This window comes from Myotis daubentonii, chromosome 4, assembly GCF_963259705.1.
Source record: "Myotis daubentonii chromosome 4, mMyoDau2.1, whole genome shotgun sequence".
Taxonomy (NCBI): domain Eukaryota; kingdom Metazoa; phylum Chordata; class Mammalia; order Chiroptera; family Vespertilionidae; genus Myotis; species Myotis daubentonii.
The window spans coordinates 79,635,671-79,652,716 of NC_081843.1; the positions used below are offsets into that span (position 1 = coordinate 79,635,671).

Below are 17,046 nucleotides of genomic sequence, written 5' to 3' on the forward strand. Positions count from 1 at the left end.
CTCCTCATCTCTCAAAAAGGCTCTTTACATAAATATGCCCTCCAGTTCTCCTCCCCACCCCACCCCCCACCCCCCCATCCCTCCGCCACTACTGCTTCTCAAATCTTCTGGAGAAAATAGTTACCACTTCTTTCCATCTGTCTTTTCTGGCTTGAAATAACCTGACTTACTTTAACCTCTTTGAAGCCAAAAGACCAGAAAGTTTGCCAGGTGGCCGAGGAGGTGGCTCCTCCTGCTGGGAGTAGGAGTTCCTGGGGGGTAGGGTGCCTTTCCTGTGGGAAGCAGGAAGCCTGTCTTCGTGTGTTTGTGACTCCTGTGAAAGCTGCTGTACTGTTTCCTGCGGCTGCTGAAACAACGTGCCACACGCTCTGGGCTTAAAACAACAGATTTATTCTCTCAGCTCTGGAGGCCAGAAATCCAAAATCAAGGTGTGTGTGTGTGGGCGCATATTCCCTCTGAGGGGTCTGGAGGGCAATCCTGTCCCTCTTCCTAGCTTCCGGACAGTGCTTGCTCCTGGCATTCCTTGGCTCACGGCAGCATCACTCTAGTTTCCGCCTCTGTCGTCATTTGGCCTTGTCCCCTGTGTGTCCGTGTCCAGATTTTTCTTGTTTTATAAGGACACCAGTCATTGGGCTTTACCCTAATCCAACCTGACCTCATTTTAACTTGATTACATCTGCAAAGACTATTTCCAAATAAGGTCACAGTCACACTATCAGGAGTTAGAACTTGAACATTTCTTTTGGGGGGACACAATTCAACCAATAATAACTACTGTTGCTTTGTGAATACTCGTGTTTCTTTTATGTGGCCTAAGGAATTCTTTTTTCTTTCAAATTCTTAGCTGTGTGGCCTAGATGCGTAAAAGCAAAAGATTTGGGTTTTGAGTTACAAATGGCACCTGATAGTGAGGCTCTCAATTTTTGTCTGTCTGGTCCACTTATAGAGCCCATAGGAATTTCCAGCCTCATTTATAAGGTCAGAGTGCATTCAGTCAAACTGAATATGGAACTTAAATGTAGACTATCAAATTGATCATTTGGGATTGCCGATAAGAAGACTCATTTTATTTCTCTCCTCAGGAGGTAGAAAATTTAAAAACGGAACTGGAGGCCTCTCAAAGACAACTGGAAGGTAAAGAGGCAGCACTGAAAATTCTTCAAAGCATGGTAAGAAGTTTCTTTTTTTTTTTTAAATATATTTTATTGATTTTTTACAGAGAGGAAGGGAGAGAGATAGTTAGAAACATCGATGAGAGAGAAACATCGATCAGCTGCCTCCTGCACATCTCCCACTGGGTATGTGCCCGCAACCCAGGTACATGCCCTTGACCGGAATCGAACCTGGGACCTTTCAGTCCGCAGGCGGACGCTCTATCCACTGAGCCAAACCGGTTTCGGTGGTAAGAAGTTTTTTTTAAACTTCCATCACTTTCACATTTCAGTACTAAGTTGTATGGTTTTAGCTTTTAAAACAAAAGTAGCAGTGCTTAAGATAATTGAGTTTCTTTTTGAGGTCTAGATTTTTTTAACAGTTTTATTGAGGTATAATTTACATGCTATAAAATTCACTCGTAAGCATACAGTTCATTTTTACTAAACTGAAGTTGTACAACCATCACCACAATCTAATTTTAGAACATTTTCAACACCCCAAAAAGGAACTACATACACATTAGGAGTCACTTCCCATTCCCATCCATAATCTACCTTCAGTCTTATAGATTTGTCTTTTCTATTTCCTATCAATAGAATCATATAATATGTGCCTGGATTCTTTTGCACCTGACTCCTTTAGGTAGCATGTTTTCGAAGTTCAAGCATCATATAGCCTGTGTCAGCACTTTCTTCCTTTTTATTGCCAAATAATATTCCATTATACAGGTTTGGCACATTTTGTTTATTTTTTTTTTATCCATTCACCAGTTGATGGACATTTGAGTTTCCATTCTTTGGACGTTTTCAATGTCTGTGTACAAGTCTGTGTGCAAATCCTTTCGTGCATGCTCACATTCATTGGGGAAGACCCAAACCAAGATCTTCTGACTTCTGAACTATCAAACACTCCACAAAAGGTGGTCTCTGTAGAAATTATCATCTCAAATTACTTTTCTGTTGTCTTAAAATAAAAATGTTAGCCCTAACCGGTTAGGCTCAGTGGATACAACGTCAGCCTGTGGACTGAAAGGTCCCAGGTTCGATTCCAGTCAAAGGCATGTACCTTGGTTGCGGGCACATCCCCAGTAGGGGGTGTGGAGGAGGCAGCTGATCGATGTTTTTCTCTCATTGATGTTTCTGACTCTCTGTCCTTCTCCCTTCCTCTCTGTAAAAAACCAATAAAATATATTAAAAAATAAAATAAAAATGTTAACTTCATCATGCCTATAGGAGTGATTAGAAATTTTTTTTGTACTGATATGATTTTTATTGTCCTTAGGCAATATTTGGCAAAGCCACAAGTCATACCCAGGCAATATTTCAAAAAACTGTGGACGAAAAGAGATCCTTGGAGAAGGTATTTGCATTTTTAGCAAAGATGTCGTTAATCCAACAAGCTCTCAAACAGAATTTCCTTAAAGGTCACCTGATCAATGGATATGTTGTTTGTGCACACCCTCTGCTAGGTGTGCTTCACTTCATATGGTTCCTTCCCCTTTGGAGCTTATAATCCAGACTGTCAAATGGGCAAAGACGGTTTCTTTTATTTCCTCATTTTAAGGTATTAGGAGGCCTGCCAAGTTGACACTTCCTATTTTTCTTCTTTTCTTTATCTGCTTCGGGAGCCTGCCTTTGTCTGGCCACCTGATCTTCACTAAAACAGTAGTTAGGAATCACCCTCGAAGGTCCTGTTCCTGTGCTGGTAGTACTCTCCCTTGGTGAAACGGCCCTGGGTGCAGACTTCCAGGAGTGTATTTTGCTTGTGGAGCCTGCATGGGTTAGGGCAGTGGTCGGCAAACTCATTAGTCAACAGAGCCAAATATCAACAGTACAACGACTGAAATTTCTTTTGAGAGCCAAATTTTTTAAACGTAAACTATATAGGTAGGTACATTGTTATTAACTTAATTAGGGTACTCCTAAGGCTTAGGAAGAGCCACACTCAAGGGGCCAAAGAGCCGCATGTGGCTCGAGAGCTGCGTGTGGCTCGTGAGCCGCATTTTGCCGACCACGGGGTCAGGGGGTTCGGGGGGAATGATGAGAAATCTAGGTTTGGGCCAGCAAATTGTTAACCTAAACAATTTTAAATTTCTCCTATAGTAAGTAAGCTTTGGCAAAGCTCTTTTGAGTGCTAAAGAGGTATGTTATGTGTGTTTACAAATGTCATACTCTTTTTGAGCAATACTTAGTTTTTTTCCTCTTGAACCTATTTCTGTGAAATGATTTTATTATTTAGTTCAGCTAGTCACAATGTCCTGAAATGCTATTTTCTTTCTATAGGAAATAAATTCCTTGCAGTGGAAAATAGAATTTGATCAGAATAGAATAAAAAATATAGAGGAAACTTGGACCCAAAAATATGACAGGTTTGTATATTACTATTCTATAGTTTTTCTTTGTGAATCTTTAAAATATTTGTAATTCAAATGTAGCTTAGGCCTTCTTCTTCCTTGAGCTAACTCCATGTCTTTCTGTTAGTTTTAATTTTCTTGTTTAAAAAATAGTATAAACTGTATTTTTATTATTTGTTATGTTTTTATTGATTTTAGAGAGAGAGGAAGAAACCTCAATTGGCTGCCTTCTGCACAGCCCCTACTGGGGATCCCGCCTGAAACTCGGGTGTGTGCCCTGACTAGGAATCGGACCAGTGACCTCTTGGTACATGGGACGAATCTCAACGGAGCCATACTGGCCGGGCTAAACTGTATTTTAATTTTTTTACTTTTTTTTTTGTTATTCCTCACTTGAAGATATTTTTCCATTCATTTTTAGGGAAAGTGGGAGAGAGAGGGAAGACAGAGAGAAATACCAATGTGACAGAAACACATCGATTGGTTGCCTCCTGCACGAGCCCTGACCAGGGCCCAGGCTGGGGAGGAGTCTGCAAGTTAGGTACGTGCCCTTGACCGGAATTGAACCCAGGATCCTTTGGTCCACAGGCCGATGCTCTATCCACTGAGCCAAACTAGCTAGGGCTAAACTGTATTTTTAAAAACAATGTAAGAGTCATTGTTTCCCAAGTTATTTTAGCATTGACACTATTTTTTCAAACAAAATCTTTTGATCAACTCTTTCATTAGTGTGAATTTAATTTTAATTTTTTAATCCTCACCTAAGGATATGTTTATTAAACTGAATTAAAACTTCAGTAAAGAGAATGAATATTCAAAATGGTTGCCTTAGAGCTATTTCTGGTTCTGAATTTTTCTGAGCTGTACTGAAGGGCTTAGAGTATGTACAAAACCTTTCCACACTCCTTTAAACCGTCTTTATTTTGTAACATCTAAATTCTAGACTTTTGAAGTAGGAAAAATTATATTTATTGTTTGTGCTCTAAGGGATGAAAACATTCTGATATAAGTACAAAGTGTTAATATTTTAGTTATTTGGTGGTTACTTTTTTCCCAGGCTAAACTGTGAAAATGCAGTCCTCAAAGAGACTTTGAAACTAAAAACAGAAGAAATTAAAATGCTGAAGTCTGAAAATGCAAGTAAGAGTGGTATTTTGATGATTCTTTTAAAATATTATGTTAAAAGATTCATTGTATATAGTGTCCTATGTTAATAACATACATATCAATAGAGATGAAGTGCTAATATTTAGAAGTAATATATTCTAAGAATAATAGAAGAAATGCATCATTTAGGTGTTTTTAATTTTAAAAATGTTTTAGATAAAAGTCATGTAACAAAATTACCATTTAAAAGTGAACAATTCTTGCCCTAGGGCCACCCCTCTGTGTTGTTAAGGGTCAACTGCAAATGTAAAAAATTCATGGCCAAGGGCACATGCCCAGGTTGTGGGCTCGATCCCCTACAGGGGGCGAGTAGGAGGCAGCCAATCAATGATTCCCTGTCATCATTGATGTTTCTATCTCTCTCTCCCTCTCCCTTCTTCTCTGAAATCAATAAAAATACATTACCAAAAAAAAAATAAATAAATAAAAGTGAACAATTCTCAGGGGGAGGGAATGGGTGGAGGTGGGAGAGGGTGTATGGGGGATAAATTGTGATAAAAAAATAAATAAAAGTGAACAATTCAATTGCTAATTAAAAAATACTCACAGGTAAGTAAGTCATAGGAAAGTCAATAATATTGTGATAACTATGTATGGTGCCAGTTGGGGAACTAGAATTATCAGGGGACACTCTGTAAAGTATATGATTGTCTAACCACTAAGCATACACCCCAAACCAATACATAATAATAAATAATTTTTAAAAAAATATATTTTATTGATTTTTTACAGAGAGGAAGGGAGAGGGATAGAGAGCTAGAAACATCGATGAGAGAGAAACATTGATTTCTTGCCCTACTGGGGATGTGCCCGCAATCCAGGTACATGCCCTTGACCGGAATTGAACCTGGGACCCTTCAGACCACAGGCCAACGCGCTATCCACTGAGCCAAACTGGTCAGGGCATAATAAATAATTTTAAAAAGTGGAACCATCTAGCTCCATAACATTTCCATCATTCTAAAATAAAACCTCAAACCTATTACAAATTTCTCCCTATTTCTCCTTTATCATTTAGCTTTTATACTCCATGTAAAATAAATGGTAGAGCACCTGATGTTTGAGGAACCTGAGTAGGTGTAGGTTCTCTTGGGACACTAGTAGGGAAAGTTTGTAATATATAGTTATTTAACATTAGTTTCTTTCATAAGTGTCTTCTGTGACTTTATCACTAATACGGTCATCCTTAATTTTTCAAGATGATATTTGACTCACTAAGAATTAGAAATTTTTTACATTTGCAGTTGACCCTTAACAACACAGAGGGGCCAAAACCGGTTTGGCTCAGTGGATAGAGCATCGGCCTGCGGACTGAAAGGTCCCAGGTTCGATTCCGGTCAAGGGCATGTACTTGGGTTGTGGGCACATCCCCAGTGGGAGATGTGCAGGAGGCAGCTGATGGATGTTTCTCTCTCATCGATGTTTCTAACTCTCTGTCTCTCTCCTTTCCTCTCTGTAAAAAATCAATAAAATATATTAAAAAACAAAACAAAAAACAACACAGAGGGGTGGCCCTAGCCAGTTTGGCTCAGTGGATAGAGCATTGGCCTGTGGACTCAAGGGTCCCAGGTTCAATTCTGGTCAAGGGGACATGCCTGGGTTGTGGGCTCGATCCCCAGTGGGGGGTGTGCAGGAGGCAGCCAATCAAGGATTCTCTCTCATTATTGATGTTTCTATCTCTCTCCCTCTCCCTTCCTCTCTGATATCAAGAAAAATATATTTTTTTAAAAAATTTTTAAAATAAACAACACGGGGAGAGGTTGGGGCATCAACCTCCATGCAGTCAAAAATTCACATATAACTTTTGACTCCCTGAAAATTAAGTCATCCATCTATATTTGTGGGGGATTGGTTCCAGAACCCACTATAAGGGAGACCAAATACTTGTATGCTCAAATCCCCCATATAAAATGGTATGGAGCCCATGCTGGTTTGGCTCAGTGGATAGAGTGTCGGCTTGTGGACTGAATGGTCCCAGGTTCGATTCCAGTCGGGGGCACATGCCTGGGTTGCATTGCGGGCTCGATCCCCAGTAGGGGGCATGCAGGAGGCAACCAATCAATGATTCTCTCATCATTGATGTTCCTATCTCTCTCTCCCTCTCCTTTCCTCTCTGAAATCAATAAAATATATTTAAAAAAAATAAAAATAAAATAAAATGATGTGGAACAATGCATACAATCAGCCCTCCATATCCATGGATTCCCAACTATGGATTGAAAACAGTATTTCCATCTGAGGTTGGTTAAATCACCAGATGCAAAATCCAGGGAAAAGGAGGGTCAACTGTATGTTTATTGAAAAAATTGGTGTATAAGTGGACCCACGCAGTTCAAACCCGTGTTGTTCAAGAGTCGGGTGTTTATGTGTGCACTTCCCCCCACCACACATCCCTTATATAATGAGCTACCTTACGACAAAAATTAATGAAAGAATATTAAAGTGTGCGTGTTTTTAAAAATATATATATTTTATTGATTTTTTACAGAGAGGAAGGGAGAGGGAGAGGAATACAGAGTTAGAAACATCGATGAAAGAGAAACATCAATTCAGCTGCCTCCTGCACACCTCCCCACTGGGGATGTGCCCGCAACCCAGGTACATGCCCTTGACCGGAATCGAACCTGGGACCCTTCAGTCCGCAGGCTGACGCTCTATCCGCTGAGCCAAACCGGTTAGGGCAATATTAAAGTGTTTTAAGAATATTAAGGTGGTACCAACTTTTTATAAAATTCTAAGAGAAGATATTGATTCTCCCTTCTGAACAGAAACTATTTTAAAGTGGTGACTTGAAGGGGACAAAAATAAGTTCTGAATCGGGTCATGGCCCGAGAGAGGCACTTTTCCTAGTGTAGTTGCGTGAGTTGTGGCGATGCCCCGGGTGAGAACACACACAGGGTGCTTCTCTGTACCAGTGATTTGAGCAGAGATTTCTCTTGTGTTAAGTTAGTACTCCAGACAGAAGCTGCTCATGACAACCCCTCCCCATCCTCCCTCCCACTCCACCCTGAAACAAGAGGGGAGAAGTTACCGTTTTCTGCTCTCCAGTAAATAGCAGAAATGTTCTAAATGGTTTGAAATCCTCTTGTGAAAATTCTTAATAAAAAAATCTGATGGAGTTTGGATCACTGGTATGTTTTCTTTTAAATATATTTTTATTGATTTCAGAGAGGAAGGGAGAGGGAGAGAGAGATAGAAACATCAATGATGAGAGAGAATCATTGTTGGCTACCTCCTGTCCACCCCCTACTGGGGATTGAGCCCACAACTTGGGCATGTGCCCTTGACCAGAATTGAACCCGGGACCCTTCAGTCTGCAGGCCGATGCTCTATTCACTGAGCCAAACCAGCTAGGGCGGATTGCTTGTACATTTGACAAAAAACAAATATGATTATCTCTGGTTATCTCACTATCTGGTTATCTCACTATCTACAACGTCTCAATTTGCCTTTGTATATTTTCTCTTTGAAAATGCTACAAATTTTCCCAGTAAATGAAGACTAGACTTAGGTTGCAAAGTTAAGATACTTCCACTTAGAAGTAATAACATTTTACCTAGTGTTACACATGTATTCTCTCACTCCATCCATACCCACTATTCTATCAGATTTTCTGGATGGGGCCAAATTTTGTGGGCAATGCCTGTTGTATATGCATTGCTTGTAAGGAATGAGTATAGATGTTGATGTAACAAGATTAGGTGAGACCAGAGTTAGCCCTCATAACTAACACTTTTTGTATGGCCCTTCCTAGGCTTGAATCAACAGTATTTGGAAGCCCTTGCTATGCTTGAAATCAAACAGCAGAAGATGGTTCAGGAAAACATGTGTGATGCTAAAAGTGACTTTACAGAGTTTTCAGGCCTTGAGGTAGGTAAGCAGGTATGAAAGCTTCGGAGGATGGAAATTTTCTACTTCCCATCGTCACCATCTATTACACATTCCAGGACAGCACCATACTTACAATTTGAGACTAAAAGGCCCATGGGTTTGTCTAGTTCAGCTCTTGTCTTGCTGGTACCACACCCTTCATGCATGTCATTCTTGGAGATTAAGGAATATGTTAGCCATTTACTTCCTTTTATTCCTTAGTTTTACAGTTTTAGCAGAAGCTATGTTAGTAGGGCCTCACGTTATATAATCATAGATTTTTTTTTTTAAGGCGTGGACAGATGATTGCTTTTCTCATTGACATTAAAATTCATTCATTTTTGAGTATGCGACTCTCCCTGACAGGAGCCGGCAGTAATGAATGCTGGGCAGCAGGGCCAAGTCCAGTCACAGGAAGTCCACATTGTGGATGTTAATATTGACTTCACTAGGTCAAGTTCTTGCCAAAGATTCAGAATTATAGGAAACTGGTGCTAGGTTAAAGGTGATGGTGGGGAGTGAAAAGAAGGAAGGTAGAATTCCATTATGTTTTTGTCCCAAGTACCAACATTCTTTCCTCGTTTGCATGTAATTAACTTTCTCTTGGATGCTGAAATGCTGGTCTCATTTTTCTTCTGTGTTTTTCCCCCCCAATTTCTTTGAATAAAATGCTTGACTAGAAATATGTGTGGGTATGTGTGGGTGTGCCCCTGCATTTGTGTCCAGCTAAGCAGTGTGACACTTAGTAACAGGGTAATGCTTTTGGATTTAAAGCTTGCGGTCCTTGGAGCCTGCCTTTGTCATGGTCCTGGAGGGAGCCCCTGTTCCTGTGCCAAAATGGTGGCATCTGCTCAGAAAAGGATTCTTCAGCTCAAACAAGAGGTATTGTATTATCAGAACAGTAAAAGCCTTGGTTTTGTTTCTCTATTAATAGTAGAATAAATGGAAGTATTTTCAATTATTAGCTTCATTTTACTAGTCATTGGTGATGGATCTTATGCTTAGTTTTATAAAATAGCATTAACTTATAAACTGGATATGGTTCCAGAATACAAGTAGTATTTGGCATGATACTGTAGCCACATAAAGTTGTTTGCCTAAGACTGTAGTTAATACTTCCTAAATTCTATTTCTTTTGTTTATATTGTATACTAGAGGCCTGGTGCACAAAAATTTGTGCACTCGGGTGGGGGGGTCCCTCAGCCTGGCCTGTACCCTCTCCCAGTATGGAACCCCTTGGGGGATGTCCACCTGCTGGCTTAGGCCTGCTCCCCAGGGATTGGACCTAAGCTGGCAGTCAGATATCCCTCTGGCAGCCCGGGAGCCCTCGGGGGATGTCCAACTAATGGCTTAGGCCCGTTCCCCATGGGGAGTGGTCCTAAGCCGTTAGTTGGATATCCCTAGCCAGGGGTCCTCAAACTTTTTAAACAGGGGGCCAGTTCACTGTCCCTTAGACCGTTGGAGGGCTGGACTATAGTTTTTAAAAAAACTATGAACAAATTCCTATGCACACTGCACATATCTTATTTTGAAGTAAAAAAACAAAACGGGAACAAATACAATATTTGTATTTGCATGTGGCCCGCGGGCCGCAGTTTGAGGACCCCTGTCCCTAGCACTGCCATAGAGGCGGGAGAGGCTGTCCAGCGCAGCAGCAGTGGCAGGAGCCTCTTCCGCCTCTGTGGAAGTGCACTGACCACTAGGGAGCAGCTCCTGTGTTGAGCGTCTGCCCCCTGGTGGTCAGTGTGCATCATAGCGACCAGTCGTTCCTGGTCGTTCCGCTGTTAGGGTCAATTTGCATATTACCTTTTATTATATAGGATTGGAGGAAAAGGTGCACTTCTACTTAAAATTGCTAGGATCTGCATCACTGATTGAGATCAACATGAAGCTTATTAGAAGAGCAGTGAGGTTCAGTGGAAGGAGCCTTTGTGCTACCAAACCTAGCTTTGATCTTAGGTCCATCACTGTCTAGCTCTGGCTCTGGACACATATGTTAGACAAAGGGTAATAACTAGTTTGGAGGGTTGTTGTAAGAAATAGAGGAAGTAGACATATACTTAGCACGTGCCCAGCATTTAATCAAATGGTAGCTGTCATTTTAGCATGGGCCATAATTTAAAAAATATTTTACCTTTACTGAAGGTATGAAATTTAAAGTCTTCAGACTATATGGAAAAGCTAACAGCTAAATATTAAGAATTCATTAGGAGAAGCATATGATTACATAGATCAGAGTAAGGGTCAACTATAGGAGGTGTCTGAAAGATGATATTCAAAATCATTTTCAGTGGTATTGTCTGGAATGGCCCACCAGAGTACTGAAATGCAGGCTTTGGCAGTCTCCCTTCTCCCTAGTGGAGCAAAACACATGCAGGGCCTGTCAGCTATAATGAAGTCCAAGAGAACTGACAGGCACCACAAGGGGAATTTCTGGTAATCCAGTTCAGAGTGGGCAGCTCCTGCCAATAAGAACAGGCACATACTAATTAAAGCAGATGAAATAGACCAAGAGTAATCCCATGCTAGGCAGGGAGATTGCATTAGCTAATCTGACTCAGCATTCAGGCAAGAATTATTCTGGTTTTGCCTCTGACACCTTCCAAACTTTCTTTCAAAACCAGCTGGAACTTTTGCAGAAGAAAAAAGATGAAGCTTACATAATGGCAGATGCATTCAGAATTGCATTTGAGCAACAATTAATGAGGAAAAATGACCAGGCACTAAGATTGACACAAATGGATAAAATGTGTAAAAAAGAAACAAAATGGATAAATTTGAAGCACCTTAAAGAGGATGGTAAATATGAACTATAATGACAAAATTAGGTATAATTTCGGAAGTTTTTGGTTATAATCAAAGTTGATTACGCATATTTAATAAAATTGATAATATAATTAAAATTTTGCATACAGTTGTGATTTAAAATTTTAGTATCTATGGGAAGAAAGGGATCACTGGATGTTACACATGTAGATGAGCTATTGGGATTAACAAAGCCATAAAATAACAGGATAATTGTTGGTACTCTTCTAATGGCATTCCACATTGTCCTGAAATTAACTCCTAAAAGTTTTTGTGACATGAGACTTATAGAGGCCATTAAGCAAATATAATGGTGAAGTCCTCAACAGTACTTTATAGGAAGTACAAAATCAATATTTATATGGTTGTTTTCTATAATTCCTTAACAAAAACTTCCATGTCCAACTCAAGGTGGGTGATTTTGCCAGGGAAATAAGACATAGTCCATGTGTTTAGCCTTTTAGGAATCAGTGGGAAACATTAAGAATATTTCTACCATGGACAACAACTGTGTGGGCGATCATCCTCGGGCATCTCTTCTCTCTGCTATGCCCTTGATAGGAGCCCCACTGCAACATTTCAAAGGAATACTCTTTGAGGGCAGCACTGTAGGGAGAAGAGTGATGGGAGAAATAGGAAAAGGAGGGGCAGACATGATTAAAAAGTAATCTTATGAAAGCTTGTCACATTCTGTCACTTGCATAGAAGGCCTGCTACTATGTATGGATATTGGCCATAAGGGTAGTGCTATGTAGACCAAGCTGCGTTTTTAAGAGGTAGATTTGTACTCATTTCAGCACTTGAGTATGGACTCATTTTTTTTTTTTTTTAGTATATTTCTTTATTGATTTCAGAGAGGGAGAGGGAGAGATAGAAACATCAATGATGAGAATCATTGATTGGCTGCCTCCTGCACACCCCCTACTGGGGATCCAGCCTGCAACCCAGGCATGTGCCCTTGGCTGGGATTGAACCTGGGACCCTTCAGTCCACAGGCTGACGCTCTATCCACTGAGCCACGCTGGCTAGGGCTGGACTCATTTTATTTATTATTATATTAAAACATATTTTTATTAATTTCAGAGAAGAGAGGGAGAGAAACATGAATGATGAATCATTGATTGGCTGCCTCCTGCACGCCCCCTACTGAGGATCGAGCCCACCACCAGGAATTGAACTGTGACCTCCTGGTTCATAGGTTGATACTCAACCACTGAGCCACACCAACTGGGCTGGACTCATTTTATTTATTTATTAATCCTCACCCAAGGATATTTTTTTCCATTGATTTTTAGAGAGTGGAAGAGATGGGAAATACCGATGTGAGAGAAACACATCGATTGGTTGCCTCCTGCACACGCCCTGACCAGGGCCACAGCTAGGGAGGAGCCTGCAACTGAGGTACGTGTTCTGGACAGTAATCGAAACTGGGACTCTTCTCTCCACAGGCTGACACTCTATCCACTGAGCAAAACCGGCTAGGGCTCGACTCATTTTATATTCCAGAATTCCTGCCTTTCTTAGCTAGTAATAAACTTTAGGAACTTTTCCATAGATTGTTTGATAGGTGTAGCTCCCAGTCTTTGCTTTCCCTTAAGGCACTGAGAGATTTAGAAGCAGAATTTAAATAATTGATTCATCTCTGAAAAGATGTTACAAGTCCTTACAAGTTTCAGTAATTCTGTGTTTCTTAGTGACAAGATTCTAATTTTACTAGTATATATTCCAATAATCTGAGCAGGTATAGAATGATTATTACAGGTCATTTTCTTTTGTGTAGTTAACACTGAAGGCATCAACTTTTCTTCTTGAGACAAGTCCTGAGAGAGTTTACAAGCACAGGTCCTTTTTAGGCTGAATGTAGAGACAGGTTCATCCTCTCATTGAAGCTGCGAGAGGGGCATCTGGTCTGGTGTTTCCACTTTGCCACAGTTGCTCACAGAAGAGATCAGGTGTGAGCCCCAGTCACTGTGGTTTATCTGCTCTCGGTTTCCCAGGAGAGCATTTGCAAAGCATTCCAAAAGCAATCTTGACATTTTCTCTGTATGAATCTATTCATTTTGTACCTTGTACTATAAATTGCATTCTTTCTATGGATGAATGTGCACATATTTCAGGTTGTGGATTTTTCAACATGGTCAGTACCTGGGCTAGATGCTTTCACAACTATGGGTTTTTTGTTTTGGTGGTAAAACAATTACCACCTTAGCCATTTTTAAGCAACATTAAGCATATTCACATTGTTGTGTAACCATCACCACCATCCATTTCCAGAACTTTTTCATTTTCCCAAACAGAAACTCTGTACCAATTAAATGCTCACTGTCCGCTCTCCTCCAGCAGCCGATGCTCCATTATTTAATACCACAGCAACCTTGAGGCACAGGCACTATTCCTATTCTAGAGGTGAGGAAATGAAGCTCAGAACTTGTCCACAGTCATGCAGTTAGTAAGTGGCTAAGTGAAGATTCAAGTCCAGGTCTTTCTGGTTCTAAAGCTGAGTTCACATGGTTCAGAGGCCACTGGCCTATAGATATGTTTTGTGGGGTCTGCATGGTGTTCTCAAATAATGTGGGTAAGTGCCTGACATTTAAAATTGGGAGATATCACATACAAATCTGGATTGCTGGCTCCTCTGGAGGACTTAGATGATCTGGTAGCATGGGCTGCACTCTCTCCCGGAGCAGCCATTGTAGCCAGCTGAGGAGCGGTGATGTGATGAATGGCAGCGTGTTGCTCTGGATTCTCACTGTGGCCCTCTCCTTGCATTTACTATCTTGGCGCTAAAGCCTGTGCTTTCCCCCCTCCACTGTGCTACCCGACTCCCTGTGTTAGCGGTCTCCTGAGGAGGACAACCTCCTGACCAAGGAGTGAATTAGCCTTGGGTCAAGCAACGTACCTCTTTTCCTGGAAGTACTACATCCATAAGTGTCTTTTTATGTCTCAGCTGGATTTTCATGTTCAATTTTAGGATCACTATCACAAAGGACTAAGAAGACCCTAGGGCAGAAACTGTTGGGTATGCTCCCTGCAGAAAATAGTTCTAAGAAGACTGAAGACCAGGATAACCCTCAGGAAATCTTTAAGATGCTAATAGATTTGGTTAGTATCATTGCTTTCTTTTTGCTTATTAATTCAACTCTTCCACTTTACACTTAACTTTTATGTCCCTTCATCTCCTTAAACTCTCTGCATGCTCTTCCCACTTAAGCTCCACCTCTGAAAAAAGAGGGCTCCCCATAATTAACTCCAGGCATCTGTCATCTGCACTGAAATACAGTTTATGACAAGACCTTGTACTTATCCATCCACTTCCTCAGAGATCTCTAATCACTGCCACATGCTTGAAACCAGTCCTGTTATCCCCATCTCACAGATGACCAAATTAAGAGACTCACATTATACGAACATGCTCATCTATAGGAGAGTGTTAGTTATTTGCATATAAATATAAAAACAATTTTATATTTAACTTCCCCTTCTTTTACAGAGATAAGTACCTGTTGATTTTACAAGTATATATACTTATATATGTATTTCCTCCTCCCTTCAGATGACTTAAAATTTTCAGCAGAAAGAATAGTTTCTCGCCCTGGCTGGTTTGGCTCAGTGGATAGAGCCTTGGCCTGTGGACTGAAGGGTCCCAGGTTTGATTCTGGTCAAGGGCATGAATCTTGGTTGCAGGCACATCCCCAGTAGGGAGTGTGCAGGAGGCAGCTGATTGATGTTTCAAACTCTCTATCCCTCTCCCTTCCTCTCTGTAAAAAAATCAATAAAATATATTTTTAAAAAAAGAATAGTTTTCTCTTCTTCCTTAAAAAAATATCCTCCATAACTTGTAGCATGAAGCTTGGGAATGAGTGGACACCTAATTAATTTATTCATATTGACTGACTTCACAGACTGAACATCGTTTAAAACAGTTTGGCAATTTCTTTTTTTTTTTAAATATATTTTTATTGATTTCAGAGAGGGAGAGGGCGAGAGAATCATTGATTGGCTGCCTCCTGCACTCCTCCTTACTGGGAATTGAGCCTGAAACCCAGGCATGTGCCCTTGACCAGAATCGAACGCGGGACTCTTCAGTCCGTAGGCTGACACTCTATCCACTGAGCCAAACTGGCTAGGGCCAGCTTGAACGTTTTGAAAAATGTTTCTGACTATAGTTCTATACTGTTACTTGTTGACTAACTGGCACATGTTTAATTCCTGTGCATGCAGCTGAATGATAAAGAAGCAGCTTTGGCTCATCAGAGAAAAGTTAGCTACATGCTTGCTCGGGCACTGGAAGACAAAGACATAGGCTCAAGAGAGAATAAAGAAAAAAATCCCATGAAGGACAATTTTCCATTAAAACACCCCAAGCAGAAAACGTCAGAATTCTCTGTTTTGCATGATCCTGTACATTCAAGTGTTCACATTTTTAATTCTGTGGGCTGTGTTTGTTCAATCCAGCACCTTCATACAGATCAAAACTATAGAAGAACTCTGAAAAGATCTCATTCTTTGCCACGAAATATCATCTTTTGAAGATAAACCAGTTGAAATTAGAACCGAGAACTGTTTGTCAAGAGACTTTGAAAAAGGATTGTGTAAACATTGCCACATCTTCAGAAATTATATGTTTTCCGGGTATTTCTAAATTTTAGGAGGCAACTTAAATACTCAAATGTTTTCTATAAGAAATTTATTAGTATTCTGTGATGACATGTTTATAAATTACATTACTATATTTTATAAAATCTTCATTATTTGCCAACTTCTTAAAAACAAAAATATTATTTTGAGAAAAGCAAAACATTTAACTATTTAGAATGACTATGGGGATCTTTGACCGGCTCAAGCAAGAATATAATGTAAATTAATGCTCTAAGAAATAACAATGCCTAGGAGTGATGGAATGTTAATTTTTGAAATACATTTATCATGTTTTATTTGTGTGTGTTTTCAGGATTTTTCATTTGCCACATAACATTTTTATAAAATTTCCTTAAGTTAATCTCAATTAAAAGTTTTATGGTAGAACTTTGGCAGAAGTATATTCAAAGTCACAGCTAGTAACCTTCCTAGTTTTTTTTGTTGATGTAATGACATTTTATAGCCAAATCTACCAGAATTCTGGTATTCAGACCAGTCTGAATTAACTTTTTGGTTTTGATGCTAAATTTTAGGCCACTTAATTTTCTATTTCTATACATATTACATAGTAATAATCTTTAATAACTTTGGGGAATGTTGCTATATTAGTAGCATCACAATTATGTCAAAGGAAATGTATTACATTACCAGCAATTATAATAAAATTTATCTCATTATGATCTCCAGTGAAAAGATACATGGCTTCACTGAATACTACTTAAATAGGTAACAATAGAGTATAAGGTAACAATATAAATCATTTATGGTTGTGTTAAAAGGAGAGTATTTAATTGGCATTAGTAAATAATAATAAAAGCTGAAAACCTGGCAAGTGAACTTTGAAAAAAAGAAGAATGATGAAGAACTATTGTTATCAGATATTAAGATATAGTATCCTGATAATAATATAAAGCTACATTACTTAAAGCAGTGTGGTATCAGCAGGTCAATGGAATAGGATAAAGACCATACACAGACCTAGTATATATATAAGAGTTTCATATAAAATGAAAGGCTAAGGAGCCCTAGCTGGTTTGGCTTAGTGGATAGAGCATCAG

The 17,046-nt window shown here is 39.8% G+C and overlaps 1 protein-coding gene across 3 annotated transcripts in view; it reads left to right on the plus strand.

Moving 5' to 3' along the window:
- Positions 1–16,284, plus strand: part of CCDC125 (coiled-coil domain containing 125) — a 28,880-nt gene extending 12,596 nt beyond the window's left edge. For 2 of the 3 annotated variants that reach the window (XM_059694419.1, XM_059694420.1), the window contains exons 4-12: positions 1,083–1,169; positions 2,437–2,514; positions 3,438–3,523; positions 4,566–4,648; positions 8,430–8,545; positions 9,320–9,427; positions 11,170–11,344; positions 14,322–14,452; positions 15,572–16,284. In XM_059694419.1, the coding sequence (XP_059550402.1) occupies positions 1,083–1,169; positions 2,437–2,514; positions 3,438–3,523; positions 4,566–4,648; positions 8,430–8,545; positions 9,320–9,427; positions 11,170–11,344; positions 14,322–14,452; positions 15,572–15,880 (1,173 nt within the window). In that variant the 3' untranslated portion in view covers positions 15,881–16,284. The remainder of the gene's footprint in view (positions 1–1,082; positions 1,170–2,436; positions 2,515–3,437; positions 3,524–4,565; positions 4,649–8,429; positions 8,546–9,319; positions 9,428–11,169; positions 11,345–14,321; positions 14,453–15,571) is intronic. The other variant, XM_059694421.1, reaches the window with a different exon arrangement.
- The last annotated feature ends 762 nt before the right edge of the window (positions 16,285–17,046 follow it).